The sequence below is a fragment of the Micropterus dolomieu genome, linkage group LG22 (assembly GCF_021292245.1).
Source record: "Micropterus dolomieu isolate WLL.071019.BEF.003 ecotype Adirondacks linkage group LG22, ASM2129224v1, whole genome shotgun sequence".
Lineage (NCBI taxonomy): Eukaryota > Metazoa > Chordata > Actinopteri > Centrarchiformes > Centrarchidae > Micropterus > Micropterus dolomieu.
Genome location: NC_060171.1, coordinates 13941899 through 13956018, shown reverse-complemented (window position 1 = coordinate 13956018; position 14120 = coordinate 13941899). Strand labels below are relative to the sequence as shown.

At 38.9% G+C, this 14120-nt stretch overlaps 1 protein-coding gene across 2 annotated transcripts; it reads left to right on the top strand.

The window, feature by feature from the left end:
- Window positions 1-48: 48 nt before the first annotated feature.
- Window positions 49-13972, top strand: LOC123961932 (tyrosine-protein kinase CSK-like). 2 transcript variants are annotated; one of them, XM_046037747.1, is made up of 13 exons: window positions 49-341; window positions 6520-6625; window positions 6742-6855; window positions 6982-7094; window positions 9472-9691; window positions 10699-10792; window positions 10923-10988; window positions 11234-11333; window positions 11444-11534; window positions 11637-11710; window positions 12268-12463; window positions 12563-12649; window positions 12923-13972. In XM_046037747.1, the coding sequence occupies exons 2-13, from the start codon at window positions 6611-6613 to the stop codon at window positions 13106-13108; spliced, it is 1356 nt and encodes a 451-aa protein (XP_045893703.1). In that variant the 5' UTR covers window positions 49-341; window positions 6520-6610; the 3' UTR covers window positions 13109-13972. The 2 variants fall into 2 exon arrangements, with proteins under 2 accessions (XP_045893703.1, XP_045893702.1); XM_046037746.1 differs by having other exon boundaries at window positions 49-546.
- The last annotated feature ends 148 nt before the right edge of the window (window positions 13973-14120 follow it).

The window sequence follows — 14120 nt, the reverse complement described above, 5'->3', positions numbered from 1 at the left end:
CCTTCATGAACTTGACTCAAATAGATCTGGTGATCCATTTTTAGCCAGAGTAGTAACGCGCATGTGCACTGCAAAATCAAGGTGGGGCAAAAAAAAACTTGAATGTTTCTGACGGGGAAAAGGACTGGGCCGCCTGCTGTAGACTCAAACTAGTCAGAATCGCGTTTATTAACCCCATTTCATCGCTTCATTTTTTAATACTTAAGTTGAGTTCTTACGTATTTGTGACGCTTAACTTTTTAGGACCCTCGAGACTGAGACGTTTGTTCAGAACTTAATTTTCCATCATATAAGACTGCCTTTCCAAATGATGTTGACAGGAGACGGCTGGTTTTACTGAGGTACTTTTGGCCTGCTGAAGTTTTGAGTCACCTGTGACAGATTTCACTTCCTCATCAGGATTTGATGGGTTTTGCGCTTCGACATCAGCTGTCAGTTGTTTATCTCGTGAATGGGACTTTGTCCGCTGTCGCTCAGATGAAAACCGACGTCTGGCAGTAGCTGAACCACCTGCTGCATCAAATCTCTTAGTTTGCCTGCAAACAGGTAACATTTTTATTATGAAATGGCATATAGATACAATGAAGCTGTTATGTTGCGTATACCTCTCTAAAATATAGCTAACCTGTTATATTGTGCACTTTATATTAATGTACAGTGACTGAAAGTCTGTAATGAAGTTACATTCGGAAAGCATTGGTGTTTGGAGGCTGTGGCAAGTACATAAAAATCAAGCGTTTATCAATACTCGCTATGAGCTGTATTTGTTACATAAAAGTGCTTTACAGTAAAACAAAAATAGACTTAATAAACGTGATTTCATGAGAGACATGGTCTGGTTAACATCCTTCTTCCTTCAAACTTCTGCCACTTCCTCTGGCTCCTGGGGTGCAGCAGTTGCATCGCGCAACTTTCCACGTTGCTCTTTCACAACATGGTAGATGCTGTTATCGATAATGACAATAACATTCTAGTTAGTCAAGATTGTGAGCATGCATGCGAACTGTCACATAGCCTAGAGGTCTTTGACAGTTTTCTGAAGCTGTTACTGGTTTTGCAAAGCTGGCTACAATTGCAGTGTGACTTGCTAAGGGTTATTATGAAATAAATGGTAATGCCTCTCTGTTGGATATTGCGTTTTCTCATTTATTCTGTCATTCTCAGGAAACAGTCAGTCGCAAATTTGGAAAAGCCACCAATGCATTTAAAAGCAAGTGCCAAACAGAAAACAAAAGTTTACTGAAAGCAGTGTTTGTCAGAGAGAGGAACTGAGGACCTCTTGGGTCTGTTTGGGGTGATGCCCCTCTGGCTCAGTCAGGAATTCCCTCAAAGGTCAGCTACTTTCTGAATAAGACTGAAGCCAGTCTTGAGCCTTAGATACTTTTCCATTAGAGGATTCATATTTTAGTGTGACAAAACTGTAAGGAAGGATTAAGCTGGTGAAACAAGATGAAGAGAGCTCATGAAACCACAGCAAAGCATAGCTGCTACCCTGTAATGTGTCATGCATGGCTGCATCAGCAGAGCAGCGTTGCACTGCATGGTGTGCACAGCACCGCAGCAAGGAAGTGTCCGTCCACCGCTCAGGCTTGGCAGCTTTGCCTTGCATGGTGTCTTTCTGATGGGTTTACAATGTAAAATCATCAATTACCCAAAGTTTCATGAGTGTGAAGACCTTTGTTGTGGTGTTTGAACTTTGGATTGGATTAAAATGCAAATTTGACTGTATTATTTTAAGGGGAATTTCCCGCTGACTGACAATCATTGATTTTCCTCTTCCTGTTAATCTGAAAACAACCTTATTTTAAAATTTACGTTTATTTATGATAAGGAGGGGTGCTATTTTAGGTGTATGCCCTGTCATTTGCTTTCATGCCTTGTATTACAGAGCCCCACAGGCAAAACTGGGAGTCATTAACATGATACAATGACAGCTTGTACTGCAAGGCCTAGCACTGGACTTGTACTTCCGCTCTTACATCCGGCAGACAGTTGTTTCAGTGAGCCGTGCTGCTGCACCAGAGTCCAGCTGTTGTCCCGGTGGCAGAAATGATTTCCTTCTCTGAGGCTCCTCAAGAACATCTGCAGGCTGTCTCTTACACCCAGCCGGGTGAACTATTGGCACGCACTGTGTGCATTCTCCCCGCTATGTGTGTTGGTTTGTATCTGCCAGATGAAAGCTCAGTGAATATGGACAGAAATCATTATTCCTTCTCTCTGCACTTAGCCCTACCACCCTGCTGCTGTAATGGTGATGATAATAGGGCAGCAGCATCAAAGCAGCCGCAGAGCATCCTGAGACTGGAGGGTCCGGATGAAGGGCTGATTATCCAGGACCCGTGCTGTACATGGAAGAGGGATGCACACAGCTAATGACACAGACATGATGCTCAAGTAGACATTCTTACCACAAGATAACTGTTAGTGGGAGAAGTATTCAGATCCTTCACTTCACACAAGTAAAAGTACCAATGCATGACTGATGATGAGTCAATGTAAGAATACCTCCATAGCTCCATTAAAAATCGTACTTGAGTAAAAGCACTAAGTATTATCAGCGTAACACACTTAAAAGTGGGGTGTGCGATTTTGGAGAAACACAATACCATGACAAATACCATGATATAGAGCGAAATAATGTTAGATAAGTTGGGGTTTAGCAAATTGTAGCTACTTGCTGCTTCGAAGCTGACAAAAAGAGAGGACGAGACGGTCCCAGAGCCAGCACACCAACTCCAGACAGTGAAACTCTCAACTCTCCTGCTACTATAGCTAACATCACAACAATAGCATGTCTTGGCAAACTAGAAAGTAAGCTAAGAGGCGGTGGACAAGTCATTTAACAGTACATTAAACACAAATCATGGCTGGAATAGTGTTGTGTGGCTCTATGTAGACACTGCATTTCTGTAAGAGATCACAAACAAAAACAACTGGAGCCACTGATTTACGTCACAGTAGCTTTTGCAACACCTAGCATGATCAGCATTTTCACCTCAGATTCAGTCTACAGATAGTCAAGGGAGTGGCAGATTTAAACAAGGCCAGAGAAGGTACTTCTACATTCCTGTCCTGTCTTGCTTTGCGCAGTCAGGCTGCCCCTGATTTGTAGTTCAGACTACGACTGACTTGCACAAAACTAGTCAAATGTTGATAAACTGGTTTGGTTTGAACAATACGATTGTTATGGATTCCATAAATATGCATATTGGACTATAATAGCAACATAAGCTTTGTTTGAAGAGATATGACACCTCTGTTTCTTAGTCGTTTGTTTAATATGGAGTACGTTTGTGCTCTTTCCTGACTCCATTCATGTTTAATCTGTCACTGAGTTTACTGGTTTCCTGTTCCTTCAAGCAGTCATGTATCACTTCTCCTGTAGCAGACAACATCTCTAAGTCTGATGTAACTGCTTACAAACATTGTTTCATGGCATTGTTATGTATTTGTAAGTGTATGTCTTTGTTGAAAGTAGAATTCACATAATGATAACAGAGCAGAAGACACATTGATTGTATTCACAGAATAAAATATGAAGTACAGTTCATATTTCTGGACCTGCAGAATTGAGGCATTGCTACCCTTAAAGCTAATCGCTGAACAGACTGATGATGATGGACTTCTCAATGAGATAGGGGTCAGTAGAAGCCCAGAGGTCAGTAGAAACTCGACCGACTCACAATGACGGCCTTGTCCACTTCCTGAAAACAGCAAGTCGTGGTTCCATGTAGAGCTCTCTGGAAATGGCAGTGTGACACCATGACAGACTGGGTTCTGTCCAATTCAATCAGCTGCTGGTGGCCTGCTGCTGAGATGCATTCACTGTCCCAAAAGAGACTTCTTAGAAAGGTGCTGTTGTGTCAGACCCATTCCTAACATGGTGAGATCACTTTGCACCTTCACCAAGGACTTTGCCCAGACATTGTCTATTGCACTCAACAAATTCTGAGTATTATGAGCATGACTTCCTGTTTCAAGTTATAACTCATACTGAGATTTTAGTTTGATGATTGGATTTTTCACCAACATTAGATGAGTTTTTAGCAACGCTAGCAGCATGGCTCTAGGGATGCCAGTGTCGGTCAGTCCACCTCTATTGATTTAGACTGAAATATCTCAACAAGTATTGGATGGGATGCCATGAAATTCTCTACAGACATTTCTGGTCCACAAAGAATGACTTCTTAATGACATCTTAATGACTTTGGTGATCCCTGACTTTCCCTCTAGTGCCACCAGCAGGTTGACATTTGTGATTCAGAGTGAAATGACAGTTCGATAGATTACCATCCAAGACATTTCTTTTGAATGTTGGTGATCAGACATTTTATCAGTAGTGGAATGAGTGTGAAGATATTTTACTGAAATAAAAGTAGCAATACCACAATTTCAAAATAATCAGTTACAAGTACAATTATTCACAAAAGTATCAAGAAAATATACCTAAAGGTTGTCAATATGCAGCTAAAATAGGCTGTTGTTACATTAATATATATTATACTATTAGATTATTGTTATTGACACTTAACCTCTAGTTGCTCCAGAGCTGTGCGACCTCTGACATATATGGCAGTTGTAGGTCACTTTGGATAAAAGCATCAGCTAAATGAATAAATTTAAATAAGATGCAGTAATATGTAAGGTGTATATTTTTGTTTTAGCTTTCTGTGGCAGAGCTCATTAATATGCTTTAATTTACTGGTTTACAATGCAATGTATTTCATACGCTTAAAATCTTCATCAGCAAAGTAACTAGTAACTACCAAATAAATGTAGAGGTGTGAAAAATATGAAGTAGCACAAAATTTAAATACTCATGTAAAGTACAAATAATTCTATTATATTATATACTACTAAGAATTGTACTTAAGTACAGAGTGTGTTTAGTTTCTTTTCACCATTGCATTTTATCTAACGCAGTGGTTTCCAACCTAGGGTCAGGATATCCTAGAGGGTCACGAGATGATTAATGAGATAGAAAAGAATAAAAAATATTTCTTCTCCACAATTTAGCTTGACCTTTTTCAGACTTTTCTCTAATAATTCATTTTTTTCTTCTGAAATACTGGATACTTCTAACATTCCAGGCCCTTAAAAATCTGAAAACAATTTGAGAAGGGACTTTGGTTGAACTGTAGGTATTTTAAACCTCTGGTCACCTGGGGGAACTGGTTTGGTTTTCATCACAACAACGTCTTTGCATAACTGTAGACAATTAGTCTTCCTTTCCTGTTCTGACCTTCACACAATTATGAAACATCCAAATACATCGTAGAATATTCTGTTTGGGATGAGCAGAGGCAAAATGGGGGTGTCGTTGCTGGGTTGATGGGTGTGGGAAATGTGTCCAGATAGTTTTGTCCCCTGATACAGAAAGACAGCTGCAGTAGTCCATTGGGGATGACATCCGCCACATCCTCATCATACTGAGTGATGACAGTCCTCTCTGGGACACATGAGAGTTTTTAGTCTCACATTTGGTGTCTGTGAAGAGGCTTGGTATTTATTTGAATGTCTGACACAGAAAACATGCCAGATTATGTTTTCAATGGAAGAACCATGCCTTTTAAAAGAAGGAGCAGGAGTATCTGTGGTATCTTTCATGTTTCTGAGCCCCACCCTAATTCTAATCTGGGCTCTCATACAGGAAGATGATGTCATAGTAATGGACATGTTGGAGGATGTAACCTCATGTAACTGTGATAGATTTATCGACGTAAGGATTTTCCCTGAGCTCTGACCATTGAGCCCCACTACCTCTCCATGGGAACTTGATACAAGAAGAGAGGAAGTGGGGTTTTGGGGTAAGGGTGTAATCCACACGTCATCATTTCACTATCTAATTCATGGTGCATGTGTCATGGAAACACTGCCCTGGGTGACTTAGGCCTTAGGTTACTGTTGCAGTGGCTGCTTTATTGATGTAAAGACAACGCTGGACTGGATGAGTCCCTTGGGCCTGGTCAGATCTCACCACAAGTTTGCATTTCAGCGTTGAAGAGAGCTCTCTTGATTCCTGCAAGGCCCAGTCATTGGGGCTTAGCTGGAGAACCAATGAATCACACATTTTTGGTCAAAATGAACTGGGTTACCATATGGATACAAAGTACAAAGCAGATCAAGTGTTATGCCTTGTATTCATCAGGTAGAGTATTATTCCACAATCTATGTTAACAGTATATTTGTGTTATTGGTCCATCAACACACTGAAACCTTGTCTTTATGTACCTACTATTGTACAGCGTCATGGAAACATTCTACCCCAGTTGTGAAAGTGTGATTTAAAAAAAGAAGACTTGTTAGTTCTGCTTTCTGTATCAGCAAGTTATTTTTACTGTAACTGTCTGATGCTACTCTAGTGCATTGTGATAATAGCTGACTTGTGTGCTATGAATTAACGTACACCCTTGAGCAACAAATCAACAAATTAATCATCTTCCTGAGAATGTGTTTGTGGTCAAATGAACATCTGTTAAGCAGGGGCGTCATATTGACTAAATTATGTTTTCTTTATAGGTGCTGCATGTGTGTGTGTGTGTGTGTGTTTACCAGCTCTAATGGTAGCAGCTAGAAAATATCACATGTGACAGGATTGAACTGCCTCACCATGACAGAGGTCCAGGTAAGATAGTACAAACAGTGGTGCGTGTCAAAGCTCAAATACACAACAGGACCTGTCTAACGAGTCATTTGTTAAAGATTTGTTTATTAATTACTGATTTGACCGTGTTCCCGTAGACTCCATGGCCACAGGGCACAGAGTGTGTGGCCAGGTACAACTTCAAAGGCACATCAGAACAGGACCTGCCCTTTAACAAAGGAGATGTGTTGACCATTATTGTCGTCACAAAGGTAATGTTTCAGTGACACTTATTGTCTGTCGTTATGAAAACGCATGGAATGACTTCACGGTTATGTTACCTACTCCATTGATATTCATTTATTTTAACAATTTCTGACATTATTTTTGTGTTTCAGGATCCAAACTGGTACAAAGCTAAAAATTCTGCAGGTCGTGAGGGGACAATTCCAGCCAACTATGTTCAGAAAAGGGAAGGTGTGAAACATGGAGGCAAACTGAGTCTAATGCCGTGAGTATGCTGATTATTATGTCTTATTTAGTTCTAATGCAAAATGTAATCTTCCACTCAAAGCAAACATGATTAGGTTTATGTATCTGTGGTGAGATATGGACTCTTACCATAGCAGCGTTGTGTGGCATCTACAGTGATAGCTAAAATAGCTCGACTTTGCCCTCCTCCTATGGCTGTGTGGCCGCTGCAGGCAGAAGGCCTATTTGTCATGGCAGTGGGGCTGTGGGGTAGGGCTGTGTTGGAGTTGCAGTGCACTCGTGTCTGTTTCAAACTCAGCTTTGCGTGAACACTGCTCAATTTCCTGTTGTTTTCTTTTTATCTCAGACTTAAGTAATAGGAAAAATCTTCCGATTTGTCCACATGATGGGTTTCCTTGTGCATGCATGGGTGCATGTGTATGAATGATGGGTTTATTTATAGAGCCCTTGTACACAAAACTATGTCACAAAAAAATACCCTTAGCCTAATCTACCCAGCACTGACCACAAAACATCAGTAAGCATGTGTGTGTATTTGTTTATAGACATATACTGACTTATTTATACATATAGAACAGTGTGGATGGGCATCCATTATCTTGTACAGCAACACACACAAAACATAATGTTCAAAGAATAGACAAAAGTCAAGGAATGTCATCATTAAAAATGCAGTTTTCTCAACTCAGATGGAAGCTGCTTATGTTTCTGTGAAAAAACGCTCAGCTTTCCATCAAGGTTTTCTGTGTGATATTTAAAATTGATTTTCTCATGGAGACAGATGCAAATGAATTTATTGTACATTCTGTGACCCTGTCCTTAATCAAACTGGTTACAGTGGATATGCAAATTATTGTAATCTACACCTCTGGATCTCCAGAACAGTATTTGTTTTATTTGCATTAATGGCCCATTTAAGGTCATTATGAAGTGCATTAAACAAGGGAAGATAACAGAGGCCCAAAATGGATCTCGGTAGTATTTCCTCTGTAACCAGCAGGAATTCATACTTGGGCTTCCATGCTTTTACACACAGATGTCAGTGGGTAACAGGAAAAAGTAGGACTAACGATAACTTCACAAAAACATTTAGTCCACAGAAAAGTTAATATTAACTATACTGCTGTAGAATAAGTACAGTGTGTACTACATTTCAAAGGCAACAGTTGTACCTTTTAATTCACTACTTTTGTCTGACTGTTTTTTGTTATTTGTTATTTTCTAGTAATTTTTTTGTCCCCTTCCTGTCTAGTGAAAACCACATTGGTTTCTGATAAACTAAAGGATTGGGTGATCCTTTATGGGTTGAAAAAAATCTCCTACTTTATCGTCACAAAGCAGAAAACAGGACTGCTGTTGTTCTGAGTTCATAAAAATTTGAATTTTTAGAGATAAGCGATTCTTATAGAATATGATGCATTGCTGTAGATTAAACCCAACAGTATATAAAGTAGTAAAAATTAGCACAACCATAATCAGCTACAGCAGTAAAATAATAATAATCGAAAAACAACATATATTCCAACAGGGTCCATTTTTAGAACTACTTTAAGTAAATACTTTGACTGAAGTAAGGTTTTGACTTTTTGCAGGACTTTTACTTATAGCGGAATATTTTCACAGTGTGGTATTGCTATTTTTACCTAAGTAAAGGATCGGAATACTTCATCCATCACTGTGTAAAATAAAACCTAACCAGGCTTTAAAACGACTGTGTAAAAATGAGTAGGAGGAAGTGAAATTAACTTATGATATACAACTAGCTAAAATAAATCCAGTCTAATACAACAATCCTGCTTTAACATTCAATTGTTGTTGAAACTGTTTTAAGAGAAGTGTTGATCCAACTTAATAGACGTTTTGGAGGCTGTAGTTTGAAGAGCTGTTGAATTCTGGTGTTTCCAATATTTAGTCTACCCTGATTGATATAAAATGGGGTGGACAAAATATTAGAAACACTTCTCAGTACAACGTGGTATAATTGAACAGCACTGTAACTGCAGATGCCAAAATTATCATAAAATCAACATCTCTCTAAAACTGACCTTATAACCTTCACATATGTAGAATTTATTGCAGGACTGTTGTTTTAAACTGCAGTAGTTTCAGATACGTGTACTACAAATCTGGAAACTGAGTGTACATGTAATAGGCTTTGTAATGATTAATGCAGACAGAAGAAGTCAGCAGACGGGAAAGTAAATTTCAATCATTTGGTTTCTGAAATGCATACATTATCATTTTCAAGGAGCTAGGACTGTTGTGCTACATTTCAAAATGTTTCTTAATTCACAGCAATACGATTAGTGTTGGTGACAGAGTTGTGGGGGAACACAGTCAAATCAGGTCTCGTTTTTTTGGGTGCACTGTTACGTCTCTGGTTCTTCTTCTCCCAGGTGGTTTCATGGGAAGATAACACGGGATCAGGCAGAGCGGTTGCTTAACCCTCCTGAAACAGGCCTGTTCTTGGTGCGAGAGAGCACCAACTTCCCCGGGGACTACACCCTGTGTGTGAGCTGTGATGGTAAGGTGGAGCACTACCGCATCATCTACCACAACGGCAAGCTAACTATTGATGAGGAGGGGTTCTTTGAGAACCTCATGCAGCTGGTTGAGGTAAGACATTAAATCAGGTTTTGTTTTCTAAATAAAACAAGGTGTTTGCTCTGATGCTATATAGAGCTTTTACTCTAGTGTATGTATGTTGTATTTTCCGGTTTTAGAGTCCCCGTGTCTCTGTGCTACCACTGAGACCACATACAGTTCCTGGAACAAATAATGAACAGGAAGTGTCAAAGAGGAAGAGTGAACAGTATGCTGAGGTTCAGAGTTCTCACCTCAAAAAGACACTCTGCCTTTGACTCTCAAAGTGACTCCTTTTCATGTGCAGCATGCTTATTTTGAACAGAAGCATAGTATTTATTTGAAAGAATTAAAAAAGAGGTGTAAGAGTAAGTTTAGGAAGATCTATTTAAGGTAAAACCTTGTCAGTCATCCATTACATCTTTTGCTAATTTGACTATACAGCCCTCTACTGGTCACCCTGGAGCATAGAGTAGGCCAATTCTGGTGATTTTTGTTATATCTATTTTTATTGAAGCTCTGTTGGTGTACATGAAGTTGGCACAGTATGCTTAAATCTTCCATAAAGTAACTCCAGCACATGGGGAACCGGGAACCAACAGTTAAAATAGTGTACACGCTGACAAAACAACAGAAAATCTAAATACATACATTAAATAAATACAGAAATAGGGGATAGGGAATTATAGTCAACCCTTAGCCGCATTTAATAGCCAATCTAGACAGATCCTCCAAGAGATATTGATAAAGTGTGAGACTTATCATTCAAATTTGTTGTGAACTTCTTCCAGAAAGCTCCATTTTTCCCTACAATCCTGAATCCTTAAAACCTGAATCTTTCCAGGTAGAGGGTACCTGACAAATCATTTAGCCAATGATGTACAGTTCTGGTGTTTTTTTCTGTGCTTTGTTTTTTGCTTTTATAAGGCTATAAGCAATGAGCAACTTTTGGTGGGAGCCCTTAACGTGGTGCAATGTTGGTGTTTCCACTTTATTTCTGTTGTACTTTTGGTTATTTTTTTAATTTGCTGTGTTTGTAGCACTACACCAAAGATGCAGATGGCCTGTGCACCAGACTAATAAAGCCAAAACTGGAGGAGGGGACAGTGGCCGCTCAGGATGAGTTTTCCAGGAGTAAGTCTCAGTTTGTCAGTCCTTTGCAATTTATGCAACTACATTCATTTCAGCTTTTTTGTTTATGAGAAGAATGAATGGGCCTGTTATGTTTCAGCTTCTTCTCGTTCCCTCTTTAAATTGCCAACAGGTGGCTGGTCAATGAGCAGAAAAGACCTCAAGCTGCAGCAGGTTATTGGGAAAGGAGAGTTTGGAGGCAAGTTTACACGGCATAGTACAAGTGTTCCCTAATGTCCTCTATAGTTTAAGTGAAGGTTTTTATTATTATTGTTGTTGTTGTATCAGGAATAAGGGTGAATTACCGTTGACATAGTTAAATGTGTGTTAACAGAATCTTAACAGGACCTGCTGTTGTTCAGCTTCTTTCTAGATACAACAAAAAAGTATCCATTAATGTGTTATTCCTGCTACATTTATAAATAGTGTTTGTTATCAATCCAGATGTCATGGTGGGAGACTACAGAGGGACAAAAGTAGCTGTGAAGTGCATAAAACATGATGCTACAGCACAGGCCTTTATTGCAGAGGCTTCTGTCATGACGTAAGGAGAATAACACATTTTCTCTCCGTTTCTGTGTTATATTACAAACATAAATAAACCAGCAACATGCAAACCAAGTAACACGTCTGTGTTCTCCGCCCCTTCCACAGGCAACTACGGCACGATAACCTGGTGCAGCTGCTTGGAGTAATTGTAGAGGAGAACGGGAGTCTGTATATAGTTACTGAGTACATGGCCAAGGTAGGGGGCCAAGTGTGTGTCTGAAGATTTGTCAACATCCAGAGTATTGTTATAAAGTTGTCACCTGTTTGTTTGTTTGTTTGTTTTGTTTCTTTCTTTCAGGGCTGTTTGGTTGACTACTTACGTTCCAGAGGCCGGACAGTACTTGGTGGAGATGCTCTCCTTAATTTTGCACTGTGAGTGTGACTGCAGTTGTCTACAATATCTACATTTATATATTACAATTTGAGCATTCAACTAGCTACTGGTTTGCCCATTTCATTTCAAAATGTATTTAGTATGCTAATATGCTATATTTAATGTCTTTAGGATAATCTAACCCAGGTTGGAAACATCTCATCAGTTGCTACCTGCGCCTGCATGTCAAAATTGCACAATGTGTTTTAAAAAATTAAATTTGCACTTAGGCCTACCTCAGAAATGCACCTTAATTACCAAATGAAAGGGACAAGAACAGCTGTATGAAGTCTCTCAATTTCATGCAATTCCATATATTGACGGTAATGAACTGTAGAAGACAGCAATGCACCAGTAAACATTTGCAAATGTTTCATGAAGTTGGAGATTCCCGCTGAATGTAAACAAAACCATGTTTCTTCACAAAAAATATTCCATCTTACCATTTAAGATATTCCATATTTTGTTTGGATTGTAAGGAAATTTGCATTGCATGCTTTTGATTCCAGGATTGAGAGTTCAGGTTTTGAATGTTCTTTTCTTGTACTTTTTACAGAGACGTCTGTGAAGCCATGGCGTACCTAGAAGCCAACAACTTTGTCCACCGAGACTTAGCAGCCCGCAATGTCCTCGTGTCAGATGACAACATAGCCAAAGTCAGTGACTTCGGTCTGACCAAGGAAGCCTCTTCCACTCAGGATACTGCTAAGCTGCCTGTGAAGTGGACGTCACCAGAGGCCCTCAGAGAAAAGGTACAAGGACTGCTACCATGTGGAGTAATGTGCTTTGCATCGTGTACCTCCCACTCATTGAAATAAACTCTTACATGCATGTTTTTCTCTTATCAATAGAAATTTTCCACCAAATCAGACGTTTGGAGCTACGGTATTTTGCTTTGGGAGATTTACTCGTTTGGCCGAGTGCCTTACCCAAGAATTGTAAGTATCAGTAGCAGACATTTTAAACTGTAAAAAAAAAAAAAAAACACTGACTAGAAACTAAATATCACTTTAACGAAAAACAAGTACATTTTTTGATTAAGAAAAAAAAACGTGTTGTTAATGTGTTGACTCCATTTTTGACTAGTCACATCGCTTTCTTAAAATTGTCCTTCGTGTGATACAGAATACATCATGCTGGTTTTTCAAAATAAGTTTTGTTTTCTGTCAACCCTCTTTCTACTAACAACTTTGCTCTTTTCCATTCTGTAGGCATTAAAAGATGTTGTGCCTCGAGTAGAGAAGGGATACAAAATGGACTGTCCAGATGGCTGTCCTGAAGTGGTGTATAACATGATGAAGCAGTGCTGGAACCTGGATCCTGCTGCCCGACCAAGCTTTCAGATGTTGAAGGAGTGGCTACAACATATCACCCAAGGGATGGGAAGAAAACAATGAGCGATCTGACAGAATAGACACAGGAAGTGAATTTCCTATTCCTTCATTTTGACCACTTGGACCATGACATGGGATGAAAAAATAGATTTCAAATTGTATTAATTGACAAAATTTATTTTCACATAATGTTCATAAACTGGCAACATTTCTGAGCGTCATCCCTCTCCTCAAGTTGTTCAAACTGCTTTAATTCTTAATTACTGACTCAGATGGTCTAGTAGAGCTCGGTTATCAAGAGTGAATGAATAATATATCAACGAGACTTTCCTTAGAACACAGTGCTGCCTCAGAGCCACAGTGCCTTGACCTGTTGTTTTAGATATATTTTATGCCCTTTATGTTTAGATCCTAGGTCATATTGGTGGCATCATTTAATTTTATGAACATGTAGACGGTAACATCATTTGACTATCCGTTTAAAGAGGAAACACTCCTCAAAAGTAGGAATACAATTTTGATACATCATTACTCTCCGTATTATTTTCACAGTTTCCAGGTACACTGTTTGAATGTTGTTATTTTGTTAAAAGGACTAAGTTAAAATAGCTATAATTATGCAGCTTTATTTTTTCATATAATTTTATATATGTTATGCCTACATTTGGATCCCTCTGTAAGTCAAAAAAGGAAGCACAAGTTTGGACAAATGTCACCATTACTACTGATACCATAACACCATTCAGCTCAGTCATGTAGGCACCATTCCCATGTACAGAATTTTCCATCCGGCATTGATAAATGTTTTATTTTGGGAATCTTGGATTCAACCAAACCATCTGGATTTTGAATGTAATGAGAAAAAGAGAATGTTTATAAATTGACTGTGTTGCCATTTTCAACAATAAAAAAGAATACATTTTGAAATTGTTTCGCAATAGCGACTATTTTTTAAACTTTCTTTTAAATCAATGTGATTTGTAGCAAGTATTTGCTGTTTAATATTGAATTAGTAAAATAGTTTAAATTATATCAATGCATAAAAGCATACTGTAATATTACTCAAATACTGTAC

What these genes read in the sequence shown, in the direction of transcription:
- LOC123961932 (XM_046037747.1), top strand. An exon ending in TGGGAAAGGAGAGTTTGGAG is followed by an intron (nt 10,989 to 11,233) that starts GCAAGTTTACAC and finishes TTATCAATCCAG; the next exon opens with ATGTCATGGTGGGAGACTAC. An exon ending in CAGAGGCCCTCAGAGAAAAG is followed by an intron (nt 12,464 to 12,562) that starts GTACAAGGACTG and finishes TCTTATCAATAG; the next exon opens with AAATTTTCCACCAAATCAGA.